General features: G+C 42.9%; 2 protein-coding genes across 2 annotated transcripts in view; both read left to right on the forward strand.

Moving 5' to 3' along the window:
* On the forward strand, nt 1-18,648 carry LOC139376506 (gliomedin-like). The gene is made up of 11 exons (XM_071119181.1): nt 1-922; nt 3,601-3,652; nt 3,885-3,902; nt 5,328-5,417; nt 5,685-5,786; nt 15,328-15,489; nt 15,578-15,682; nt 15,859-16,638; nt 17,088-17,213; nt 17,405-17,549; nt 17,668-18,648. Exons 1-11 carry the CDS (start codon nt 383-385, stop codon nt 18,161-18,163), a joined length of 2,616 nt encoding a protein of 871 aa, XP_070975282.1. The 5' UTR covers nt 1-382; the 3' UTR covers nt 18,164-18,648.
* A 1,171-nt stretch (nt 18,649-19,819) lies between these two features.
* Nucleotides 19,820-22,206, forward strand: part of LOC139378582 (ATP-dependent Clp protease ATP-binding subunit clpX-like, mitochondrial) — a 10,965-nt gene continuing 8,578 nt past the window's right edge. The window contains exons 1-5 of the mRNA XM_071120875.1: nt 19,820-20,053; nt 20,559-20,631; nt 21,071-21,231; nt 21,596-21,713; nt 21,877-22,031. Of these exons, the coding sequence (XP_070976976.1) occupies nt 20,577-20,631; nt 21,071-21,231; nt 21,596-21,713; nt 21,877-22,031 (489 nt within the window). The 5' untranslated portion in view covers nt 19,820-20,053; nt 20,559-20,576. The remainder of the gene's footprint in view (nt 20,054-20,558; nt 20,632-21,070; nt 21,232-21,595; nt 21,714-21,876; nt 22,032-22,206) is intronic.

Here is a 22,206-nt window from a genome sequence, read left to right on the forward strand (position 1 = left end):
TGACACTCAGAAAAGAAAAGACAAGTTGTTCTGTGCCTTCGGACAGCTTTACTACAACTTTTCTTCGGATTTCTTCCAATAGAATTACAGAAGAACTGTCTCTCGTTTGTTACCTAGAAATAGCATACAACTGTCTGTAACGTGGTATGTTTGTGCCTCGGTGGATGTAAGATCCAGCGTCTAGATCACTGAGTTCTGTGTGTATGCGTATCGGATGTATGCGCCTAGATCACCGTGTTGTGTGTGTTAGTAGGGACTAGTGGAACACATCTGGAGAGGAAACAGTGAACTAAAAAGCTTGCTGGTAGCATATTTCACTTTTTTTTTTTTTTAATTGGGGGGGGGGGGGGGGGGATTGTCAGAACTCAGAACAGGAAGTAGGATGATGAGGGAGGGAGGTGGAGGTGGTTGTCTGGGACTCCCAGGGATGTTACGAGTTTTCTTGTTGGGGACTTGTGCTCTTACGGTCCTGAGCTCTGCAGGCTTGGTGTTCCTTCTGGTGCAACACATGCACCTGTCAGCCCACCTGGCCCGGTTGGATCTACAGCTCCAGGTGCTCTCAGAGACTTCTGGCGCCGTGCTGCATCATTCTGCAGCAGTATCCCTCCGGGCCAGCGGGGACCCTGGAGAGGAAGCTTCCCACAGGACCAGCATGGACCCTGGAGAGGAAGTTTCCCACAGGACCAGCAGGGACCCTAAAGAGGAGACTGATAGGTTGCAGGTGCTCTCAGAGGAATCAGGGTTGCAGACATCACCCCACAGGACGAGCAGGGAAGACCCAGGCAGAGAGGAGGCAGAAAGGGAGCTGCAGCATGGCCGACCCCGCAATAAGAGGAGCCAGGCTGGGAAACACCAGACCAAGCGACAGCAGAAACGTGATGACAGCGACATGATGATAATGATGACATACTCTATGGTCCCGGTAAGAATCCTCAGAAATATTTACTACATGAATTAGAGGCAGAATGTTATGTGTCTACTAAGTGAGTTGTAGTAGGTTATTTTAGATTTATTTTTTACCTGTATTTAACTAGGCAAGTCAGTTACGAACAAATTCTTATTTACAATGACGGCCTAGGAACAGTGGGTTAACTGCCTTGTTCATGGGGCAGAACGACATATTTTTACCTTGTCAGCTCGGGGGATTCGATTTTGCAACTTTTCAGTTACTAGTCCAACGCTCAAACCACTAGGCTACCTGCCGCCCCTCCACTCTAACCACTAGGCTACCTGCCGTCCCTCCACTCTAACCACTAGGCTACCCTGCCGCCCCTCCACTCTAACCACTAGGCTACCCTGCCGCCCCTCCACTCTAACCACTAGGCTACCTGCCGCCCCTCCACCCTAACCACTAGGCTACCTGCCGCCCCTCCACTCTAACCACTAGGCTACCCTGCCGCCCCTCCACTCTAACCACTAGGCTACCTGCCGCCCCTCCACTCTAACCTGCCGCCCCTCCACTCTAACCACTGGGCTACCCTGCCGCCCCTCCACTCTAACCACTGGGCTACCCTGCCGCCCCTCCACTCTAACCACTAGGCTACCTGCCTCCCCTTCCACTCTAACCACTAGGCTACCTGCCGCACCTCCACTCTAACCACTAGGCTACCTGCCGCCCCTCCACTCTAACCACTAGGCTACCTGCCTCCCCTTCCACTCTAACCACTAGGCTACCTGCCTCCCCTTCCACTCTAACCACTAGGCTACCTGCCGCCCCTCCACTCTAACCACTAGACTACCTGCCGCCCCTCCACTCTAACCACTAGACTACCTGCCGCCCCTCCACTCTAACCACTAGACTACCTGCCGCCCCTCCACTCTAACCACTAGGCTACCTGCCGCCCCTCCACTCTAACCACTAGACTACCTGCCGCCCCTCCACTCTAACCACTAGACTACCTGCCTCCCCTTCCACTCTAACCACTAGACTACCTGCCTCCCCTTCCACTCTAACCACTAGACTACCTGCCTCCCCTTCCACTCTAACCACTAGACTACCTGCCTCCCCTTCCACTCTAACCACTAGACTACCTGCCTCCCCTTCCACTCTAACCACTAGACTACCTGCCGCCCCTCCACTCTAACCACTAGACTACCTGCCGCCCCTCCACTCTAACCACTAGACTACCTGCCGCCCCTCCACTCTAACCACTAGACTACCTGCCGCCCCTCCACTCTAACCACTAGGCTACCTGCCTCCCCTTCCACTCTAACCACTAGGCTACCTGCCGCCCCTCCACTCTAACCACTAGACTACCTGCCGCCCTTCCACTCTAACCACTAGACTACCTGCCGCCCCAGGTAGATAGTTATTATAGGTTATTTTTGTAATTTAGTGACTGGATATATTTTCATACTTCTTTCTCGTACTGATCCCCCCCGGTGGGAATTGAACCCAACAAAAACCCTGGTGTTGCAAGTGCTGAGCCACATTGGATCATACCATAAATTATGTGGTATGTAGAGTATAAACTGGAACAAGACTATGTTACAGTTTAAGACAAGACCAGCTGGGACTTTCACACGTTTTATTTTTTCTTATGCATGTAGATCATCATTTATGATTACACAACGTTAAGTTACTGTAGAGTTTGTTTCGAGGAAGGAAGATTCAATCTGGAATAGTTTAGTATTCTCACTCTCCATATGTTCAGAGAGTCATTTCCTCTTTTTCAGTCTTCTGGGATTAGCAGAAATGTCCTTCCCGTGCCAAGAATCATCTCATTGGAAGTCTGTGGATATATGATTAAGAGGAGGAAAACTGAGCATGCGTCTGAAATATATCCTATTCCCTGTATAGTGCACTACTTTTAGAAAAGGTTATATAGGGCCCTGGTCTAAAGTAGTGCACTATATAGGGAATAGGGTTCTATAGGGCTGTGGTTTAAAGTAGTGCACTATATAGGGAATAACTCTGTGTTGCTGTCTGTTCACACTGCTATGCTTTGTCTTGGCCAGGTCGCAGTTGTAAATGAGAACTTGTTCTCAACTAGCCTACCTGGTTAAATAAAGGTGTTCTCAACTAGCCTACCTGGTTAAATAAAGGTGTTCTCAACTAGCCTACCTGGTTAAATAAAGGTGTTCTCAACTAGCCTACCTGGTTAAATAAAGGTGTTCTCAACTAGCCTACCTGGTTAAATAAAGGTGTTCTCAACTAGCCTACCTGGTTAAATAAAGGTGTTCTCAACTAGCCTACCTGGTTAAATAAAGGTGTTCTCAACTAGCCTACCTGGTTAAATAAAGGTGTTCTCAACTAGCCTACCTGGTTAAATAAAGGTGTTCTCAACTAGTCTACCTGGTTAAATAAAGGTGTTCTCAACTAGTCTACCTGGTTAAATAAAGGTGTTCTCAACTAGTCTACCTGGTTAAATAAAGGTGTTCTCAACTAGTCTACCTGGTTAAATAAAGGTGTTCTCAACTAGTCTACCTGGTTAAATAAAGGTGTTCTCAACTAGTCTACCTGGTTAAATAAAGGTGAAATAAAGATCAAAGACTATGTGGAGACCGAAGGGAGCAAGGGTCTTTAAATGAAAGAGCCAAGCTGTAGTGTCCTTTAAGTTGCTGTTATTGTCACCGTTTCCCTTCACTTGTGTCTTTCAGATCAAGGTCCTGTTGGAACTATGTAACAGCACAAAAGACATGTGTTTAACAGGTGTGTTGTTTAAATAGCTCTTCTAATATCTAGGGTACACAGACAGGTAAGAAAAACACATTTTTTTTATTTTTTTTTGAAAACTACAATTATTAAAATTAAAAAAACATTAGCAACAGCCTTAATACAGACAGTACCTCATTGAAACGCTGTACGTTGCCTATTGCACAATGAAAAGGACATGAATAGAAAAAGGTACATTCCTAACCATTCATTCCATCCTACATTACAGGCTCACCAGGACCTCCAGGTAAAACAATCAAGAACACTTTGCATCAATCAAAGCATGACAAAAGGGAAAGGGGGGATACCTAGTCAGTTGTAAAGGGAAAAGGGGGGGTACCTAGTCAGTTGTAAAGGGGAAAGGGGGGATACCTAGTCAGTTGTAAAGGGGAAAGGGGAGATACCTATTCAGTTGTAAAGGGAAAGGGGGGATACCTAGTCAGTTGTAAAGGGAAAGGGGGGATACCTAGTCAGTTGTAAAGGGAGATACCTAGTCAGTTGTAAAGGGAAAGGGGGGATATCCTAGTCAGTTGTAAAGGGAGATACCTAGTCAGTTGTAAAGGGAAAAGGGAGATACCTAGTCAGTTGTAAAGGGGAAAGGGGGGATACCTAGTCAGTTGTAAAGGGAAAAGGGGGGATACCTAGTCAGTTGTAAAGGGGAAAGGGGGGATACCTAGTCAGTTGGAAAGGGGGGATACCTAGTCAGTTGTAAAGGGGGGATACCTAGTCAGTTGTAAAGGGAAAGGGGGGATACCTAGTCAGTTGTAAAGGGAAAGGGGGGATACCTAGTCAGTTGTAAAGGGAAAGGGGGGATATCCTAGTCAGTTGTAAAGGGAGATACCTAGTCAGTTGTAAAGGGAAAAGGGAGATACCTAGTCAGTTGTAAAGGGGAAAGGGGGGATACCTAGTCAGTTGTAACGGGAAAGGGGAGATACCTAGTCAGTTGTAAAGGGAAAGGGGGGATACCTAGTCAGTTGTAAAGGGAAAGGGGGGATACCTAGTCAGTTGTAAAGGGAGATACCTAGTCAGTTGTAAAGGGGAGATACCTAGTCAGTTGTAAAGGGAAAGGGGAGATACCTAGTCAGTTGTAAAGGGAAAGGGGGATACCTAGTCAGTTGTAAAGGGAAAGGGGGGATACCTAGTCAGTTGTAAAGGGGAAAGGGGGGATACCTAGTCAGTTGTAAAGGGAAAGGGGGGATACCTAGTCAGTTGTAAAGGGAAAGGGGGGATACCTAGTCAGTTGTAAAGGGAAAGGGGGGATACCTAGTCAGTTGTAAAGGGAAAGGGGAGATACCTAGTCAGTTGTCCAACTGAAAGCCTTCAACTGAAATGTGTCTTCTGCATTTAACCCAAACCTCCTCTGAATCAGAGAGGTGAAGGGGGGGGGCTGCCTTAATCGACATCTACGTCTTCGGCGCCCGGGGAACAGTGGGTTAACTGCCTAGTTCAGGGCTCGGGGAGCAGTGGGTTAACTGCCTTGTTCAGGGCCCGGGGAACAGAAGGTTAACTAACTTGCTCAGGGGGCAGAACGATAGATTTTGTACCATGTCAGCTCGGGGATTTGATCCAGCAACCTTTCGGTTACTGGCCCAATGTTCTAAAAAAAAATTTAAAAATGCATCTAGTCATACATGTAGTTATCGATGATCATACAGGATGGTATCTGTTCAAGGCACTCCAGGTGTGGATGGGAAGCCAGGAGTCAATGCTACAGAAGGCATATCAGGACCACCTGGACCTGCAGGGAGACGAGGGAAAAAAGGTCAGACACTGTTGGTGGTATGTGATTTTTTTTGTCCATGCACAAGTGCTCAATTATACATGTGCAGACCAGTGGAGGCTGGTGTCACCTTAAATTGGAGGACTTGTAATTCATTCTATTCCAGCCATTACAATGATTCCATCTTCCAATTCAAAGTGACACCAGCCTCCACTGGTACAGACCTAACAAAACTAAATAATTTAAAGAAATCAGTAAAAAAAAAAAAAATCCATCCATAACTATCATGATGACCCCTTGCCTGTCCAGGTCCCCCTGGAGAGAGAGGGGAGCCTGGGATGAAAGGAGACGTGGGAGACCCTGGACCTCCAGGACTGAAGGACGAGACCTCCAATGACATCATCATAGAGGGTAAAAGAGGGTAGAGTTCTCATTCTCTGAAAAATCCATCTTACTAGATCACCCTACTAGTTCATCTTACTAGCTCATCTTACTAGCTCACCTTGCTAGCTCATCTTACTAGCTCACCTTGCTAGCTCATCTTACTAGCTCACTTTACTAGCTCATCTTACTAGTTCATCTTACTAGCTCACATGACTAGTTCATCTTACTAGCTCATCTTACTAGCTCACCCTACTAGTTCATCTTACTAGCTCACCCTACTAGTTCATCTTACTAGTTCATCTTACTAGCTCACCTTACTAGCTCATCTTACTAGTTAATCTTACTAGCTCACATGACTAGTTCATCTTACTAGCTCATCTTACTAGTTCATCTTACTAGCTCACCCTACTAGTTCATCTTACTAGTTCATCTTACTAGCTCACCTTACTAGTTCATCTTACTAGCTCACCCTACTAGTTCATCTTACTAGTTCATCTTACTAGCTCACATGACTAGTTCATCTTACTAGCTAATCTTACTAGCTCACCCTACTAGTTCACCCTACTAGTTCACCTTACTAGCTCATCTTACTAGCTCACCCTACTAGTTCACCTTACTAGCTCACCTTACAGGCTCATCTTACTAGTTCACCTTACTAGCTCACCTTACTAGCTCATCTTACTAGCTTAATCCCCCTACTAGCTCACATGACTAGTTCATCTTACTAGCTCACCTTACTAGCTCATCTTACTAGCTCACCCTAATAGCTCACCTTACTAGCTCACCCTACTAGATCACCCTACTAGATCACCCTACTAGATCACCCTACTAGCTCACCCTACTAGTTAATCTTACTAGCTCACCCTACTAGTTCATCTTACTAGATCACCCTACTAGTTCATCTTACTAGCTCACCCTGCTAGTTCATCTTACTAGATCACCCTACTAGTTCATCTTACTAGCTCACCCTACTAGTTCATCTTACTAGCTCACCCTACTAGTTCATCTTACTAGCTCACCCTACTAGTTCATCTTACTAGATCACCCTACTAGCTCATCCTACTAGTTCATCTTACTAGCTCACCCCACTAGTTCATCTTACTAGCTCACCCTACTAGATCACCCTACTAGTTCATCTTACTAGCTCACCCTACTAGTTCATCTTACTAGCTCACCCTACTAGTTCATCTTACTAGCTCACCCTGCTAGTTCATCTTACTAGCTCACCCTGCTAGTTCATCTTACTAGCTCACCCTGCTAATTCATCTTACTAGCTCACCCTACTAGTTCATCTTACTAGCTCACCCTACTAATTCATCTTACTAGCTCACCCTACTAGTTAATCTTACTAGCTCACCCTACTAGTTAATCTTACTAGCTCACCCTACTAGTTCATCTTACTAGCTCACCCTACTAGTTCATCTTACTAGCTCACCCTACTAGTTCATCTTACTAGATCACCCTACAAGTTCATCTTACTAGCTCACCCTGCTAGTTCCCCTTACTAGATCACCCTGCTAGCTCACCTTACTAGCTCACCCTACTAGCTCACCCTACTAGTTCATCTTACTAGCTCACCCTACTAGTTCATCTTACTAGCTCACCCTACTAGTTCATCTTACTAGCTCACCTTACTAGTTCATCTTACTAGCTCACCCTACTAGTTCATCTTACTAGATCACCCTATTAGCTCATCCTACTAGTTCATCTTACTAGCTCACCCCACTAGTTCATCTTACTAGCTCACATGACTAGTTCATCTTACTAGCTCACCCTACTAGCCCACCCTACTAGTTCATCTTACTAGATCACCCTACTAGTTAATCTTACTAGCTCACCCTGCTAGTTCATCTTACTAGCTCACCCTACTAGTTCATCTTACTATATCACCCTACTAGCTCATCCTACTAGTTCATCTTACTAGCTCACCCTACTAGTTCATCTTACTAGATCACCCTGCTAGTTCATCTTACTAGCTCACCCTGCTAGTTCATCTTACTAGCTCACCCTGCTAGTTCATCTTACTAGCTCACCCTACTAGTTCATCTTACTAGCTCATCCTACTAGTTCATCTTACTAGCTCATCCTACTAGTTCATCTTACTAGCTCACCCTACTAGTTCATCTTACTAGCTCACCCTACTAGTTCATCTTACTAGCTCACCCTACTGGTTCATCTTACTAGATCACCCTACTAGCTCATCTTACTAGCTCACCCTACTAGTTCATCTTACTAGCTCACCCTACTAGTTCATCTTACTAGCTCACCCTACTAGTTCATCTTACTAGATCACCCTACTAGTTCATCTTACTAGCTCACCCTGCTAGTTCATCTTACTAGCTCACCCTGCTAGTTCATCTTACTAGCTCACCCTACTAGTTAATCTTACTAGCTCATCCTACTAGTTAATCTTACTAGCTCATCCTACTAGTTCATCTTACTAGCTCACCCTACTAGTTCATCTTACTAGCTCATCCTACTAGTTCATCTTACTAGCTCACCCCACTATTTCATCTTACTAGCTCACCCTACTAGATCACTCTACTAGTTCATCTTACTAGCTCACCCTACTAGTTCATCTTACTAGCTCACCCCACTAGTTCATCTTACTAGCTCACCCTACTAGATCACTCTACTAGTTCATCTTACTAGCTCACCCTACTAGATCACTCTACTAGGTAATCTTACTAGCTCATCCTACTAGTTCATCTTACTAGCTCACCCCACTAGTTCATCTTACTAGCTCACCCTACTAGATCACTCTACTAGTTCATCTTACTAGCTCACCCTACTAGTTCATCTTACTAGCTCACCCTACTAGTTCATCTTACTAGATCACCCTGCTAGTTCATCTTACTAGCTCACCCTGCTAGTTCATCTTACTAGCTCACCCTGCTAGTTCATCTTACTAGCTCACCCTACTAGTTCATCTTACTAGCTCATCCTACTAGTTCATCTTACTAGCTCATCCTACTAGTTCATCTTACTAGCTCACCCTACTAGTTCATCTTACTAGCTCACCCTACTAGTTCATCTTACTAGCTCACCCTACTGGTTCATCTTACTAGATCACCCTACTAGCTCATCTTACTAGCTCACCCTACTAGTTCATCTTACTAGCTCACCCTACTAGTTCATCTTACTAGCTCACCCTACTAGTTCATCTTACTAGATCACCCTACTAGTTCATCTTACTAGCTCACCCTGCTAGTTCATCTTACTAGCTCACCCTGCTAGTTCATCTTACTAGCTCACCCTACTAGTTAATCTTACTAGCTCATCCTACTAGTTAATCTTACTAGCTCATCCTACTAGTTCATCTTACTAGCTCACCCTACTAGTTCATCTTACTAGCTCATCCTACTAGTTCATCTTACTAGCTCACCCCACTAGTTCATCTTACTAGATCACTCTACTAGTTCATCTTACTAGCTCACCCTGCTAGTTCATCTTACTAGCTCACCCTGCTAGTTCATCTTACTAGCTCACCCTACTAGTTCATCTTACTAGCTCATCCTACTAGTTCATCTTACTAGCTCATCCTACTAGTTCATCTTACTAGCTCACCCTACTAGTTCATCTTACTAGCTCACCCTACTAGTTCATCTTACTAGCTCACCCTACTGGTTCATCTTACTAGATCACCCTACTAGCTCATCTTACTAGCTCACCCTACTAGTTCATCTTACTAGCTCACCCTACTAGTTCATCTTACTAGCTCACCCTACTAGTTCATCTTACTAGATCACCCTACTAGTTCATCTTACTAGCTCACCCTGCTAGTTCATCTTACTAGCTCACCCTGCTAGTTCATCTTACTAGCTCACCCTACTAGTTAATCTTACTAGCTCATCCTACTAGTTAATCTTACTAGCTCATCCTACTAGTTCATCTTACTAGCTCACCCTACTAGTTCATCTTACTAGCTCATCCTACTAGTTCATCTTACTAGCTCACCCCACTAGTTCATCTTACTAGCTCACCCTACTAGATCATCTTACTAGCTCACCCTACTAGTTCATCTTACTAGCTCACCCCACTAGTTCATCTTACTAGCTCACCTTACTAGATCACTCTACTAGTTCATCTTACTAGCTCACCCTACTAGTTCATCTTACTAGCTCACCCTACTAGTTCATCTTACTAGCTCATCCTACTAGTTCATCTTACTAGCTCATCCTACTAGTTCATCTTACTAGCTCACCCTACTAGTTCATCTTACTAGCTCACCCTACTAGTTCATCTTACTAGCTCACCCTACTGGTTCATCTTACTAGATTACCCTACTAGCTCACCCCACTAGTTCATCTTACTAGCTCACCCTACTAGATCACTCTACTAGTTCATCTTACTAGCTCACCCTACTAGATCACCCTACTAGTTCATCTTACTAGCTCACCCTGCTAGTTCATCTTACTAGCTCACCCTGCTAGTTCATCTTACTAGCTCACCCTACTAGTTCATCTTACTAGCTCACCCTACTAGTTCATCTTACTAGCTCACCCTACTAGTTAATCTTACTAGCTCACCCTACTAGTTAATCTTACTAGCTCACCCTACTAGTTCATCTTACTAGATCACCCTACTAGCTCATCCTACTAGTTCATCTTACTAGCTCACCCCACTAGCTCACATGACTAGTTCATCTTACTAGCTCACCCTACTAGCTCACCCTACTAGTTCATCTTACTAGATCACCCTACTAGTTCATCTTACTAGCTCACCCTGCTAGTTCATCTTACTAGCTCACCCTACTAGTTAATCTTACTAGTTCATCTTACTAGCTCACCCTACTAGTTCATCTTACTAGCTCACCCTACTAGATCACCCTGCTAGCTCACCTTACTAGCTCATCTTACTAGCTTAATCCCCCTACTAGCTCACATGACTAGTTCATCTTACTAGCTCACCTTACTAGCTCATCTTACTAGCTCACCCTAATAGCTCACCTTACTAGCTCACCCTACTAGATCACCCTACTAGATCACCCTACTAGTTCATCTTACTAGATCACCCTACTAGCTCACCCTACTAGTTAATCTTACTAGCTCACCCTACTAGTTCATCTTACTAGATCACCCTACTAGTTCATCTTACTAGCTCACCCTGCTAGTTCATCTTACTAGATCACCCTACTAGTTCATCTTACTAGCTCACCCTACTAGTTCATCTTACTAGCTCACCCTACTAGTTCATCTTACTAGCTCACCCTACTAGTTCATCTTACTAGATCACCCTACTAGCTCATCCTACTAGTTCATCTTACTAGCTCACCCCACTAGTTCATCTTACTAGCTCACCCTACTAGATCACCCTACTAGTTCATCTTACTAGCTCACCCTACTAGTTCATCTTACTAGCTCACCCTACTAGTTCATCTTACTAGCTCACCCTGCTAGTTCATCTTACTAGCTCACCCTGCTAGTTCATCTTACTAGCTCGCACAGCTAATTCATCTTACTAGCTCACCCTACTAGTTCATCTTACTAGCTCACCCTACTAATTCATCTTACTAGCTCACCCTACTAGTTAATCTTACTAGCTCACCCTACTAGTTAATCTTACTAGCTCACCCTACTAGTTCATCTTACTAGCTCACCCTACTAGTTCATCTTACTAGCTCACCCTACTAGTTCATCTTACTAGATCACCCTACAAGTTCATCTTACTAGCTCACCCTGCTAGTTCCCCTTACTAGATCACCCTGCTAGCTCACCTTACTAGCTCACCCTACTAGCTCACCCTACTAGCTCACCCTACTAGTTCATCTTACTAGCTCACCCTACTAGTTCATCTTACTAGCTCACCCTACTAGTTCATCTTACTAGCTCACCTTACTAGTTCATCTTACTAGCTCACCCTACTAGTTCATCTTACTAGATCACCCTATTAGCTCATCCTACTAGTTCATCTTACTAGCTCACCCCACTAGTTCATCTTACTAGCTCACATGACTAGTTCATCTTACTAGCTCACCCTACTAGCTCACCCTACTAGTTCATCTTACTAGATCACCCTACTAGTTAATCTTACTAGCTCACCCTGCTAGTTCATCTTACTAGCTCACCCTACTAGTTCATCTTACTATATCACCCTACTAGCTCATCCTACTAGTTCATCTTACTAGCTCACCCTACTAGTTCATCTTACTAGATCACCCTGCTAGTTCATCTTACTAGCTCACCCTGCTAGTTCATCTTACTAGCTCACCCTGCTAGTTCATCTTACTAGCTCACCCTACTAGTTCATCTTACTAGCTCATCCTACTAGTTCATCTTACTAGCTCATCCTACTAGTTCATCTTACTAGCTCACCCTACTAGTTCATCTTACTAGCTCACCCTACTAGTTCATCTTACTAGCTCACCCTACTGGTTCATCTTACTAGATCACCCTACTAGCTCATCTTACTAGCTCACCCTACTAGTTCATCTTACTAGCTCACCCTACTAGTTCATCTTACTAGCTCACCCTACTAGTTCATCTTACTAGATCACCCTACTAGTTCATCTTACTAGCTCACCCTGCTAGTTCATCTTACTAGCTCACCCTGCTAGTTCATCTTACTAGCTCACCCTACTAGTTAAACTTACTAGCTCATCCTACTAGTTAATCTTACTAGCTCATCCTACTAGTTCATCTTACTAGCTCACCCTACTAGTTCATCTTACTAGCTCATCCTACTAGTTCATCTTACTAGCTCACCCCACTATTTCATCTTACTAGCTCACCCTACTAGATCACTCTACTAGTTCATCTTACTAGCTCACCCTACTAGTTCATCTTACTAGCTCACCCCACTAGTTCATCTTACTAGCTCACCCTACTAGATCACTCTACTAGTTCATCTTACTAGCTCACCCTACTAGATCACTCTACTAGTTAATCTTACTAGCTCATCCTACTAGTTCATCTTACTAGCTCACCCCACTAGTTCATCTCACTAGCTCACCCTACTAGATCACTCTACTAGTTCATCTTACTAGCTCACCCTACTAGTTCATCTTACTAGCTCACCCTACTAGTTCATCTTACTAGATCACCCTGCTAGTTCATCTTACTAGCTCACCCTGCTAGTTCATCTTACTAGCTCACCCTGCTAGTTCATCTTACTAGCTCACCCTACTAGTTCATCTTACTAGCTCATCCTACTAGTTCATCTTACTAGCTCATCCTACTAGTTCATCTTACTAGCTCACCCTACTAGTTCATCTTACTAGCTCACCCTACTAGTTCATCTTACTAGCTCACCCTACTCGTTCATCTTACTAGATCACCCTACTAGCTCATCTTACTAGCTCACCCTACTAGTTCATCTTACTAGCTCACCCTACTAGTTCATCTTACTAGCTCACCCTACTAGTTCATCTTACTAGATCACCCTACTAGTTCATCTTACTAGCTCACCCTGCTAGTTCATCTTACTAGCTCACCCTACTAGTTCATCTTACTAGCTCACCCTACTAGTTAATCTTACTAGCTCATCCTACTAGTTAATCTTACTAGCTCATCCTACTAGTTCATCTTACTAGCTCACCCTACTAGTTCATCTTACTAGCTCATCCTACTAGTTCATCTTACTAGCTCACCCCACTAGTTCATCTTACTAGATCACTCTACTAGTTCATCTTACTAGCTCACCCTGCTAGTTCATCTTACTAGCTCACCCTGCTAGTTCATCTTACTAGCTCACCCTACTAGTTCATCTTACTAGCTCATCCTACTAGTTCATCTTACTAGCTCATCCTACTAGTTCATCTTACTAGCTCACCCTACTAGTTCATCTTACTAGCTCACCCTACTAGTTCATCTTACTAGCTCACCCTACTGGTTCATCTTACTAGATCACCCTACTAGCTCATCTTACTAGCTCACCCTACTAGTTCATCTTACTAGCTCACCCTACTAGTTCATCTTACTAGCTCACCCTACTAGTTCATCTTACTAGATCACCCTACTAGTTCATCTTACTAGCTCACCCTGCTAGTTCATCTTACTAGCTCACCCTGCTAGTTCATCTTACTAGCTCACCCTACTAGTTAATCTTACTAGCTCCTCCTACTAGTTAATCTTACTAGCTCATCCTACTAGTTCATCTTACTAGCTCACCCTACTAGTTCATCTTACTAGCTCATCCTACTAGTTCATCTTACTAGCTCACCCCACTAGTTCATCTTACTAGCTCACCCTACTAGATCATCTTACTAGCTCACCCTACTAGTTCATCTTACTAGCTCACCCCACTAGTTCATCTTACTAGCTCACCTTACTAGATCACTCTACTAGTTCATCTTACTAGCTCACCCTACTAGTTCATCTTACTAGCTCACCCTACTAGTTCATCTTACTAGCTCATCCTACTAGTTCATCTTACTAGCTCATCCTACTAGTTCATCTTACTAGCTCACCCTACTAGTTCATCTTACTAGCTCACCCTACTAGTTCATCTTACTAGCTCACCCTACTGGTTCATCTTACTAGATCACCCTACTAGCTCACCCCACTAGTTCATCTTACTAGCTCACCCTACTAGATCACTCTACTAGTTCATCTTACTAGCTCACCCTACTAGATCACCCTACTAGTTCATCTTACTAGCTCACCCTGCTAGTTCATCTTACTAGCTCACCCTGCTAGTTCATCTTACTAGCTCACCCTACTAGTTCATCTTACTAGCTCACCCTACTAGTTCATCTTACTAGCTCACCCTACTAGTTAATCTTACTAGCTCACCCTACTAGTTAATCTTACTAGCTCACCCTACTAGTTCATCTTACTAGATCACCCTACTAGCTCATCCTACTAGTTCATCTTACTAGCTCACCCCACTAGTTCATCTTACTAGCTCACATGACTAGTTCATCTTACTAGCTCACCCTACTAGCTCACCCTACTAGTTCATCTTACTAGATCACCCTACTAGTTCATCTTACTAGCTCACCCTGCTAGTTCATCTTACTAGCTCACCCTACTAGTTAATCTTACTAGTTCATCTTACTAGCTCACCCTACTAGTTCATCTTACTAGCTCACCCTACTAGATCACCCTGCTAGTTCATCTTACTAGCTCACCCTGCTAGTTCATCTTACTAGCTCACCCTGCTAGTTCATCTTACTAGCTCACCCTGCTAGTTCATCTTACTAGCTCACCCTGCTAGTTCATCTTACTAGCTCATCCTGCTAGTTCATCTTACTAGCTCATCCTACTAGTTCATCTTACTAGCTCATCCTACTAGTTCATCTTACTAGCTCACCCTACTAGTTCATCTTACTAGATCACCCTACTAGCTCATCCTACTAGTTCATCTTACTAGCTCACATGACTAGTTCATCTTACTAGCTCACTCTGCTAGTTCATCTTACTATCTCACCCCTGCTAGTTCATCTTACTAGCTCACCCTGCTAGTTCATCTTACTAGATCATCCTCTACTACATTTGAGCTACTAAACCCTGATTTTGCAGATAGTTACAATTGATGTTTTACTTGCAGTGATCATAATTGTATTACATACTGTAAATGTTTTTCTGAGAAGCTTGTTCAGATCCTGTTCATCTGGTTGTGTTTGAAGGGCCTCCGGGTCCAAGGGGCCCTCCTGGCCCTGCCGGTCCCCCTGGTCTACCTGGCCCCCCAGCGACCTTAGAGGACCCAGAACCCTCTAGAAATAGGACCATGAGAGCACAGTTGTTAGAGAACGCCTGTTTCCATCAAGACAACATGTCTGACTCTCTGGGTGAGTATGCGGTTCAGAGATTCCACCAACAATGACATGCATTCATCCTCACTGTAAATAACTGTTCCATTTTTCTCTACACTCTTAGGTACAGAGAATACAGCCACAAGCAGTGACACCTTAAATGTAACCAACGCAGAGACTGTTAATAGAACCATCAGGGCACACATCCATCAAGCCAACGTGTCTTCGGGTGAGCATACTGTCCTGGCAGAGATTCCACCAACAATGACATGCATTCATCCTCACTGTCACTGTTGTCCTGGCAGAGATTCCACCAACAACGACAACTCAGAATCACCATGTATGAACATAAGTTTATTCCTCAGTGTAAAAAACAACAACACTGTTGCATCTCTCTCCCCTTAGAGTCAGCGAATCTAGCCGCAAGTAATGACACGTTGAATGTAACTGACACCGAGAACGAGGAATTAAATAACCGACAAATGACACACACAAAGATTGTGGAAGAAGGACCTTTGAACGCAACTCACACCGAGATTGTGGAAGAAGGACCTTTGAATGCAACTCACACTGAGATTGTGGAAGAAGGACCTTTGAATATAACTCACACCGAGATTGTGGAAGAAGGACCTTTGAACATAACTCACACCGAGATTGTGGAAGAAGGACCTTTGAACATAACTCACACCGAGATTGTGGAAGAAGGACCTTTGAACATAACTCACACCGAGATTGTGGAAGAAGGACCTTTGAACATAACTCACACCGAGATTGTGGAAGAAGGACCTTTGAATGCAACTCACACCGAGATTGTGGAAGAAGGACCTTTGAATGCAACTCACACCGAGATTGTGGAAGAAGGACCTTTGAACATAACTCACACCGAGATTGTGGAAGAAGGACCTTTGAACATAACTCACACCGAGATTGTGGAAGAAGGACCTTTGAATATAACTCACACCGAGATTGTGGAAGAAGGACCTTTGAATGCAACTCACACCGAGATTGTGGAAGAAGGACCTTTGAATATAACTCACACCGAGATTGTGGAAGAAGGACCTTTGAACATAACTCACACTGAGATTGTGGAAGAAGGACCTTTGAACGCAACTCACACCGAGATTGTGGAAGAAGGACCCTTGAACATAACTGAGATTGTGGAAGAAGCAGCAATTAGGAAAACTGGTATGAAACTATTTAAATCTATAAAGGGGTTGAATTAGGAAGGTGAAGGAATTAAAATTGTCTTCATAATTGATTGCATCTAACCTATTCCCCCCAATGACACCTTGAATGTAACCGACAGAGGATGCGAAAGAAGAACCTGTTTGGAAAGCTGGTATCAAAACTATTTGTTCATAGACAACACTGGGGGTTCAATTGGGATGTTGAAGGTAGATTATTGTTCTTCATAATTGGTTGCATTTTGTCAACAGAAAGGCCTTAAAGTCTTCACTGTTCCCTCCAATGTAACCACAGCATTTAAAGGCACAGTTTTGGAAGCTTAGTTTGTACCACTGTACTATACCTTCAACCTTTACTCATAAGCGCCCCCTAGTGGAAACTGTTGCTGAGTGAAATTATTTCAAACATTGTCATTATTTAATTTCCATGTTTCTCTTTCGTATCCATAGAATACATTATCAAAACCATAACGTGCTTTCCAAACGTCACTAAAATGGAAACCACATTTGGAGTTTGGATGCAAGATGCAGCCCGGGTGAACGATGACCACATTTGGATGGCTGAACACTTTTCAGGTACAGTGCTTTTGGCAAGTCGTAAAGGAAATACCAGTAATATTGAGGAACCGTGTTTTTATAAATCGGGAAAACTCAAGGCCAAAGAAATAAATCAGCTGGTACAATACATCAAGTGTATATAAGTTGCAACAATGAATCAATTTCCAGCAGAAAGATACTGTGTGTGCGATTTTACATTTGGCTTTCAGGTCGAGTCTTGCAGGAGTACAAGAGCATTGCATCATTTCCTAACAGCAGGTCTATTGACATGAGGAAGTTCTACCAGGGTTGTGGCCACATCATCTACAATGGGTCTGTTTACTATCACAATGCAGGAACCTCGAAAGTTGTCAAGTAAGTGTTTCTTTACTGCAGTTTAAAGCAACACGTATATTATCAGATATTTTTTTGTTTAAAATCTTGTACATGATTCTAAGTGTTTTATCCATTCTCAATATTTTGCTTTTACAAGGGATAACCTGAAGACCAGGAGATTACAGACACTGGCCATTGAGAATGCTCTTTACCACAATCGAACCTATCTCTTCCACAACTCCAAGACGTACTTTAAGTTTGCTGTGGACGAGAACGGACTGTGGCTTATATATGCTTCAGCTATCAGTGGAACCGTGATGGTGGCCAAGTTAAACCACAAGAGGTTTTCTGTGTTGTCTGTGGTTAGCACGTCCTATCCTGTACCGAACGCTGGGAATGCCTTTGTTGCATGTGGAATTCTGTATATGACTGACACCAAAGACACAAAAGTCACACATGCCTTTGACTTAATGAAAGAGAAACCTTTGAATGTAAGTTTGGATCTCAGATCAGCCAATGGTATTATGGCCATGTTGTCATATTATCCCGAAAATCAACTTTTGTACATGTGGGACAACAGCTATGTGAAAATATGCAAGGCTTATTTTACTTTGGATCAAAAAAGTCTAGTCAAATGTTATGGTCGTAAATAAATCTTACGATCGTAAATAAATCTTATGATCGTGGGAGACATTCTGCCTAGGAGAATACAGTCAGTCACAAGTAGTGACACCTTGAATGTAACCAATGCAGAGAAGGTTCTATTAACAATCAGAGCACACACCCATCAAGCCAACACCCATCAAGCCAACGCCCATCAAGCCAACGCCCAACAAGCCAACACCCATCAAGCCAACGCCCATCAAGCCAACGCCCATCAAGCCAACGCCCATCAAGCCAACGCCCATCAAGCCAACGGCCATTAAGCCAACGCCCAACAAGCCAACGCCCATCAAGCCAACGCCCATCAAGCCAACACCCAACATGTCTATGACTGTCCTGGCAGAGTGTTCTAATTTTTTAAGAATTTGAGTGTCATAAAATATACATTTTTGTACAATATTTTTCATCAATATTTTTCTTCTTCTTCTTCTCATTCAATTTGTACAATTACCAATAAAAAAACATGTTTTCTTTTCATATTTTACAGTAATTCTCTATCTGATCCTCAATTCAATGAACTGTAAATCCAGCCCTCATTCCCTTTCAAAGTTTAATAATGTAATACACTAAAGTCTGACCTCAAAACAAACAAATAGGAAAAAAAACTAAATTCTGTAACAACGCGAACAGAACAAGGCTTAGTAAACAGAATATCAGATCAATAAAGACATGACACTATCTATATTTAGGCCAGTGATATTAACAGTAAACAGAATATCAGATCAATAAAGACATGACACAATCTATATTTAGGCCAGTGATATTAACAGTAAACAGAATATCAGATCAATAAAGACATGACACAATCTATATTTAGGCCAGTGATATTAACAGTAAACAGAATATCAGATCAATAAAGACATGACACAATCTATATTTAGGCTAGTTAAAAACACAGTAAACAAAAGGTGAATGTAGACTCAAATAACCAAAACATAGCCTCCTACGGTGAGATGTATCCTGTAGCAGTCTTGCCAAACAAATAGGCCTACAAAATTATTTATAATAATAACAAAAAAATCATTCAAAATCACAGCGGAAGCCAATCCAGGAAGAAAATAAAAAAATATGGGACTACCAATCACAGCCGGATGTGATACAGCCTGGATTTGAATCAGGGACTGTAGTGACACCTTTCGCACTGAGATGCAGTGTCTTAGACGTAGCGGAGATACAGATTTTGCGCCAACCTGGCACTCAATTATTTTAACTTTTTCCCTAGTTTTATACAGGGACATAAAACTAACACGAAGGGGGCTCAGCCCCCTTTTGCACACTCGTGGTGCCGGGGCCTATGGGGGTCTAGGCCATCCTTAAATTGGAGAATTTTGCACTATTATTCTTAATTCTATGTATTAAAAAAATTGTGTATATTTTTCTCCATACCTCTTGCTTGAGCTGTCTGTATCCTTCTGACTGGTGGCTATTTTTTTAATTAACAAAATATGCTTCTGATAAAATATTGTAAGCACTGTGAGTCTTATTCAGTACATTTTCGTTGTTGGTTGCTTTTCTAAAGTCTACCAACCATGTCAGCTAAGATACACGCTAGCTACTCTTAACTTGATTGAAAGCCTGAAATGGATTACTATCTAGTTATGAGGTTGGGAAACCTTATCTGGCCTGTAGTTATACACGTGTGGAGTCTAACGAATCAGCAAGTCTGGAAGTTCCTAGTTCCGAATTGAAGTGTAAACGCGGTATGAGTTGAAGCGGTTTACCACCATTATATCTGGACGGTGACACATTGGTATGAATGACATCGTTGACCTGCTAATAAACCTACACAGTCGCAGTGACTCGACCAAATTGTGCTCCGGGAAGAAACTTGTCAAGCCTTGTTTTGGTTCCATCGTGCTTCTCGTGTACAATTCAAAAAGGTAAGGTTTGGTTTTCTAGCAAACTATATATTGTTAAGCCACATTGTGCGTCTCTTAAACATGTCACATAGCTAACCAGTTGGTTGACATGTTTTAGTTATGTTTGACCGGATAACTAAGTTAGCTAAATGACCTTTAATCCGGAATGCTCACATGTTTTTCTGTCGCTAGCCGTGTTTCCTACATAAAATAAATGAACTAGTTGCCCCACTGGCTTCCAAGTCCGGCCTCGGACTTCCAGCTATAAGGGTGTTATTTTTGTATTTTCACGTTTGTATAATAACTTGTAAGTCACGTAGCTGAAGACCACTACTTGTTGACGGGTGAACCTGAATAACTAGTTCGTTATATTGTTAGTAAAGAGTTTAGTTCCGTCAGATTTTTACGTGACTTTGCTAAATCAACTATCTAACTATGTCCTAGGTATCTACAGTACCTAACAATTGCCCGGGTTGATTCATGCTGGTTAGTAGTTAATCCTGTTTTATCTGTGTTTATTTGCTAGACATTGATTGACTAAAGTATGTCCTGTACATGCACATCGGCCGTGAGGATATTCTTGAATTCAGCACACAGAGGTAACGACACTTTGTAATCTTAATTAATTGTCATAGATAATAATAGTAATCTAAACGCGTCTCTAGCTAAACATGTTTTATTTTAAACAGGACGTCCTGTTGAATTACTTTAATACATTTTGGGAGTGAGAATTGTGTGCAATGTCACAAATGTAGCGCACAGCTAGCTGTATTTCCGTAATGCCAGATGTTGATGTTGACATTGTAAACAACACCTTAGGCTACGTGATAATTAATGATTTCCGGGAAAGGCTGATCTAATGATTGGCTGATGGAGGAGGGGAAACGAGGCATAGAATTTGAATGAATCATTCTATATCTATGGAACGGGGAAGTTGGCCTGACCTAATATACATGAATCATGGCCATCCAGAAATAAAAAATGGATTATGATAACATAGGCCTAAACATTTGGTTGCATGGTGTTTCTGTTGTACAGGACTGTCTTGTTCTCGTATTCAACTGTATGCTTTGAGCAGACCTGGTTCTTGTGAAGCTCACCTACCTCCCAGAGTCCGAGTCAGATCCTTCCATGAAACGGCAGTGTGTTTCGTTGCTAAAGATGGAACAACCAAGGATGGATCCAGCGACAATGGAAAGGTAAACACATCTGTTTGCCCGCTTTACAGAATGAATCACCCCGTGGTGACTAGACCCAGATCTGTTTGTGCTGTCTCGCCAACTCCTATGGTCATTGCTAAACTTGACATAACAACGTGGCAAGACGGCTTGTTCCCAGATCTGTATATGCTAAGTGGTGACATCTTTAATAGAACGATTGAGTTGAAATGGAATTGGGTCCCCATCTCTGGTGGTGACAAGACACCATAATAGACTTTGTAATAAATACAGTGCTTTTTTTTTTTTTTTTTCAAGCAGTGACAACGACATAGCTTCCTATCTGTGGCTAAATTGCATTCACGATAGTGTGTCTCTCTCTCTCTATTGTGTTCGTCATATGCAGAAGAACCTCAGTGAGGGAAAAAGACTTCCGGGCTCTTCTGGTGGATCAGGGAAGGGGGGTAACCAGCTGCACTGTCCCAAATGTGGAGACCCATGTACACATGTGGAGACCTTTGTATGTGAGTACCTTTTTTAAAAAGATACGATGTTCACACAGGCTGTATTTTTTTAAGTTGTAGAAAAAGCAGTGGTAATAACGATTGACTTGTCACACTACTATTGTATGAAATCAGAGATGGAAAAAGGAAACATTTCAATGTTGTTGTTTGTTTTGTTGTTCAGCGTCAACACGTTTTGTAAAGTGTGAGAAATGCCATCACTTCTTCGTGGTGCTCTCTGAGACGGACTCTAAGAAGGGTCTGAAAACAGAAGCAGAGTCACCCGTTGAGGCTGTCAACATGGCCTTCACACAGAAACCTCCCCCGCCACCCAAAAAGGTACGTGCACCAATGACCATAAAGAGGAACTGGTTCTTGTTTCTCCTGTTTTTTTGTTGTTGATGTGGTGGTTATCGTCAAACAGGAATTACTATGGTGATGCTGCAGGTATACCTGGAGCTATAATGCATTCCCTACATTTTTTTGGGGGGGGCACTGAGCAAGTTTCAGGTCT

This window comes from Oncorhynchus clarkii, chromosome 2 (genome assembly GCF_045791955.1).
Source record: "Oncorhynchus clarkii lewisi isolate Uvic-CL-2024 chromosome 2, UVic_Ocla_1.0, whole genome shotgun sequence".
In the NCBI taxonomy this organism is placed as follows: domain Eukaryota; kingdom Metazoa; phylum Chordata; class Actinopteri; order Salmoniformes; family Salmonidae; genus Oncorhynchus; species Oncorhynchus clarkii.

Bases quoted from the DNA above. Each gene is read 5' to 3' on its own strand.
- LOC139376506 (XM_071119181.1), top strand. From the start codon at position 383: ATGATGAGGGAGGGAGGTGGAGGTGGTTGTCTGGGACTCCCAGGGATG. The intron at 5,418-5,684 runs GTCAGACACTGT...TTGCCTGTCCAG, and splicing joins AGGGAGACGAGGGAAAAAAG to GTCCCCCTGGAGAGAGAGGG. The intron at 17,550-17,667 runs GTAAGTGTTTCT...TGCTTTTACAAG, and splicing joins GGAACCTCGAAAGTTGTCAA to GGATAACCTGAAGACCAGGA.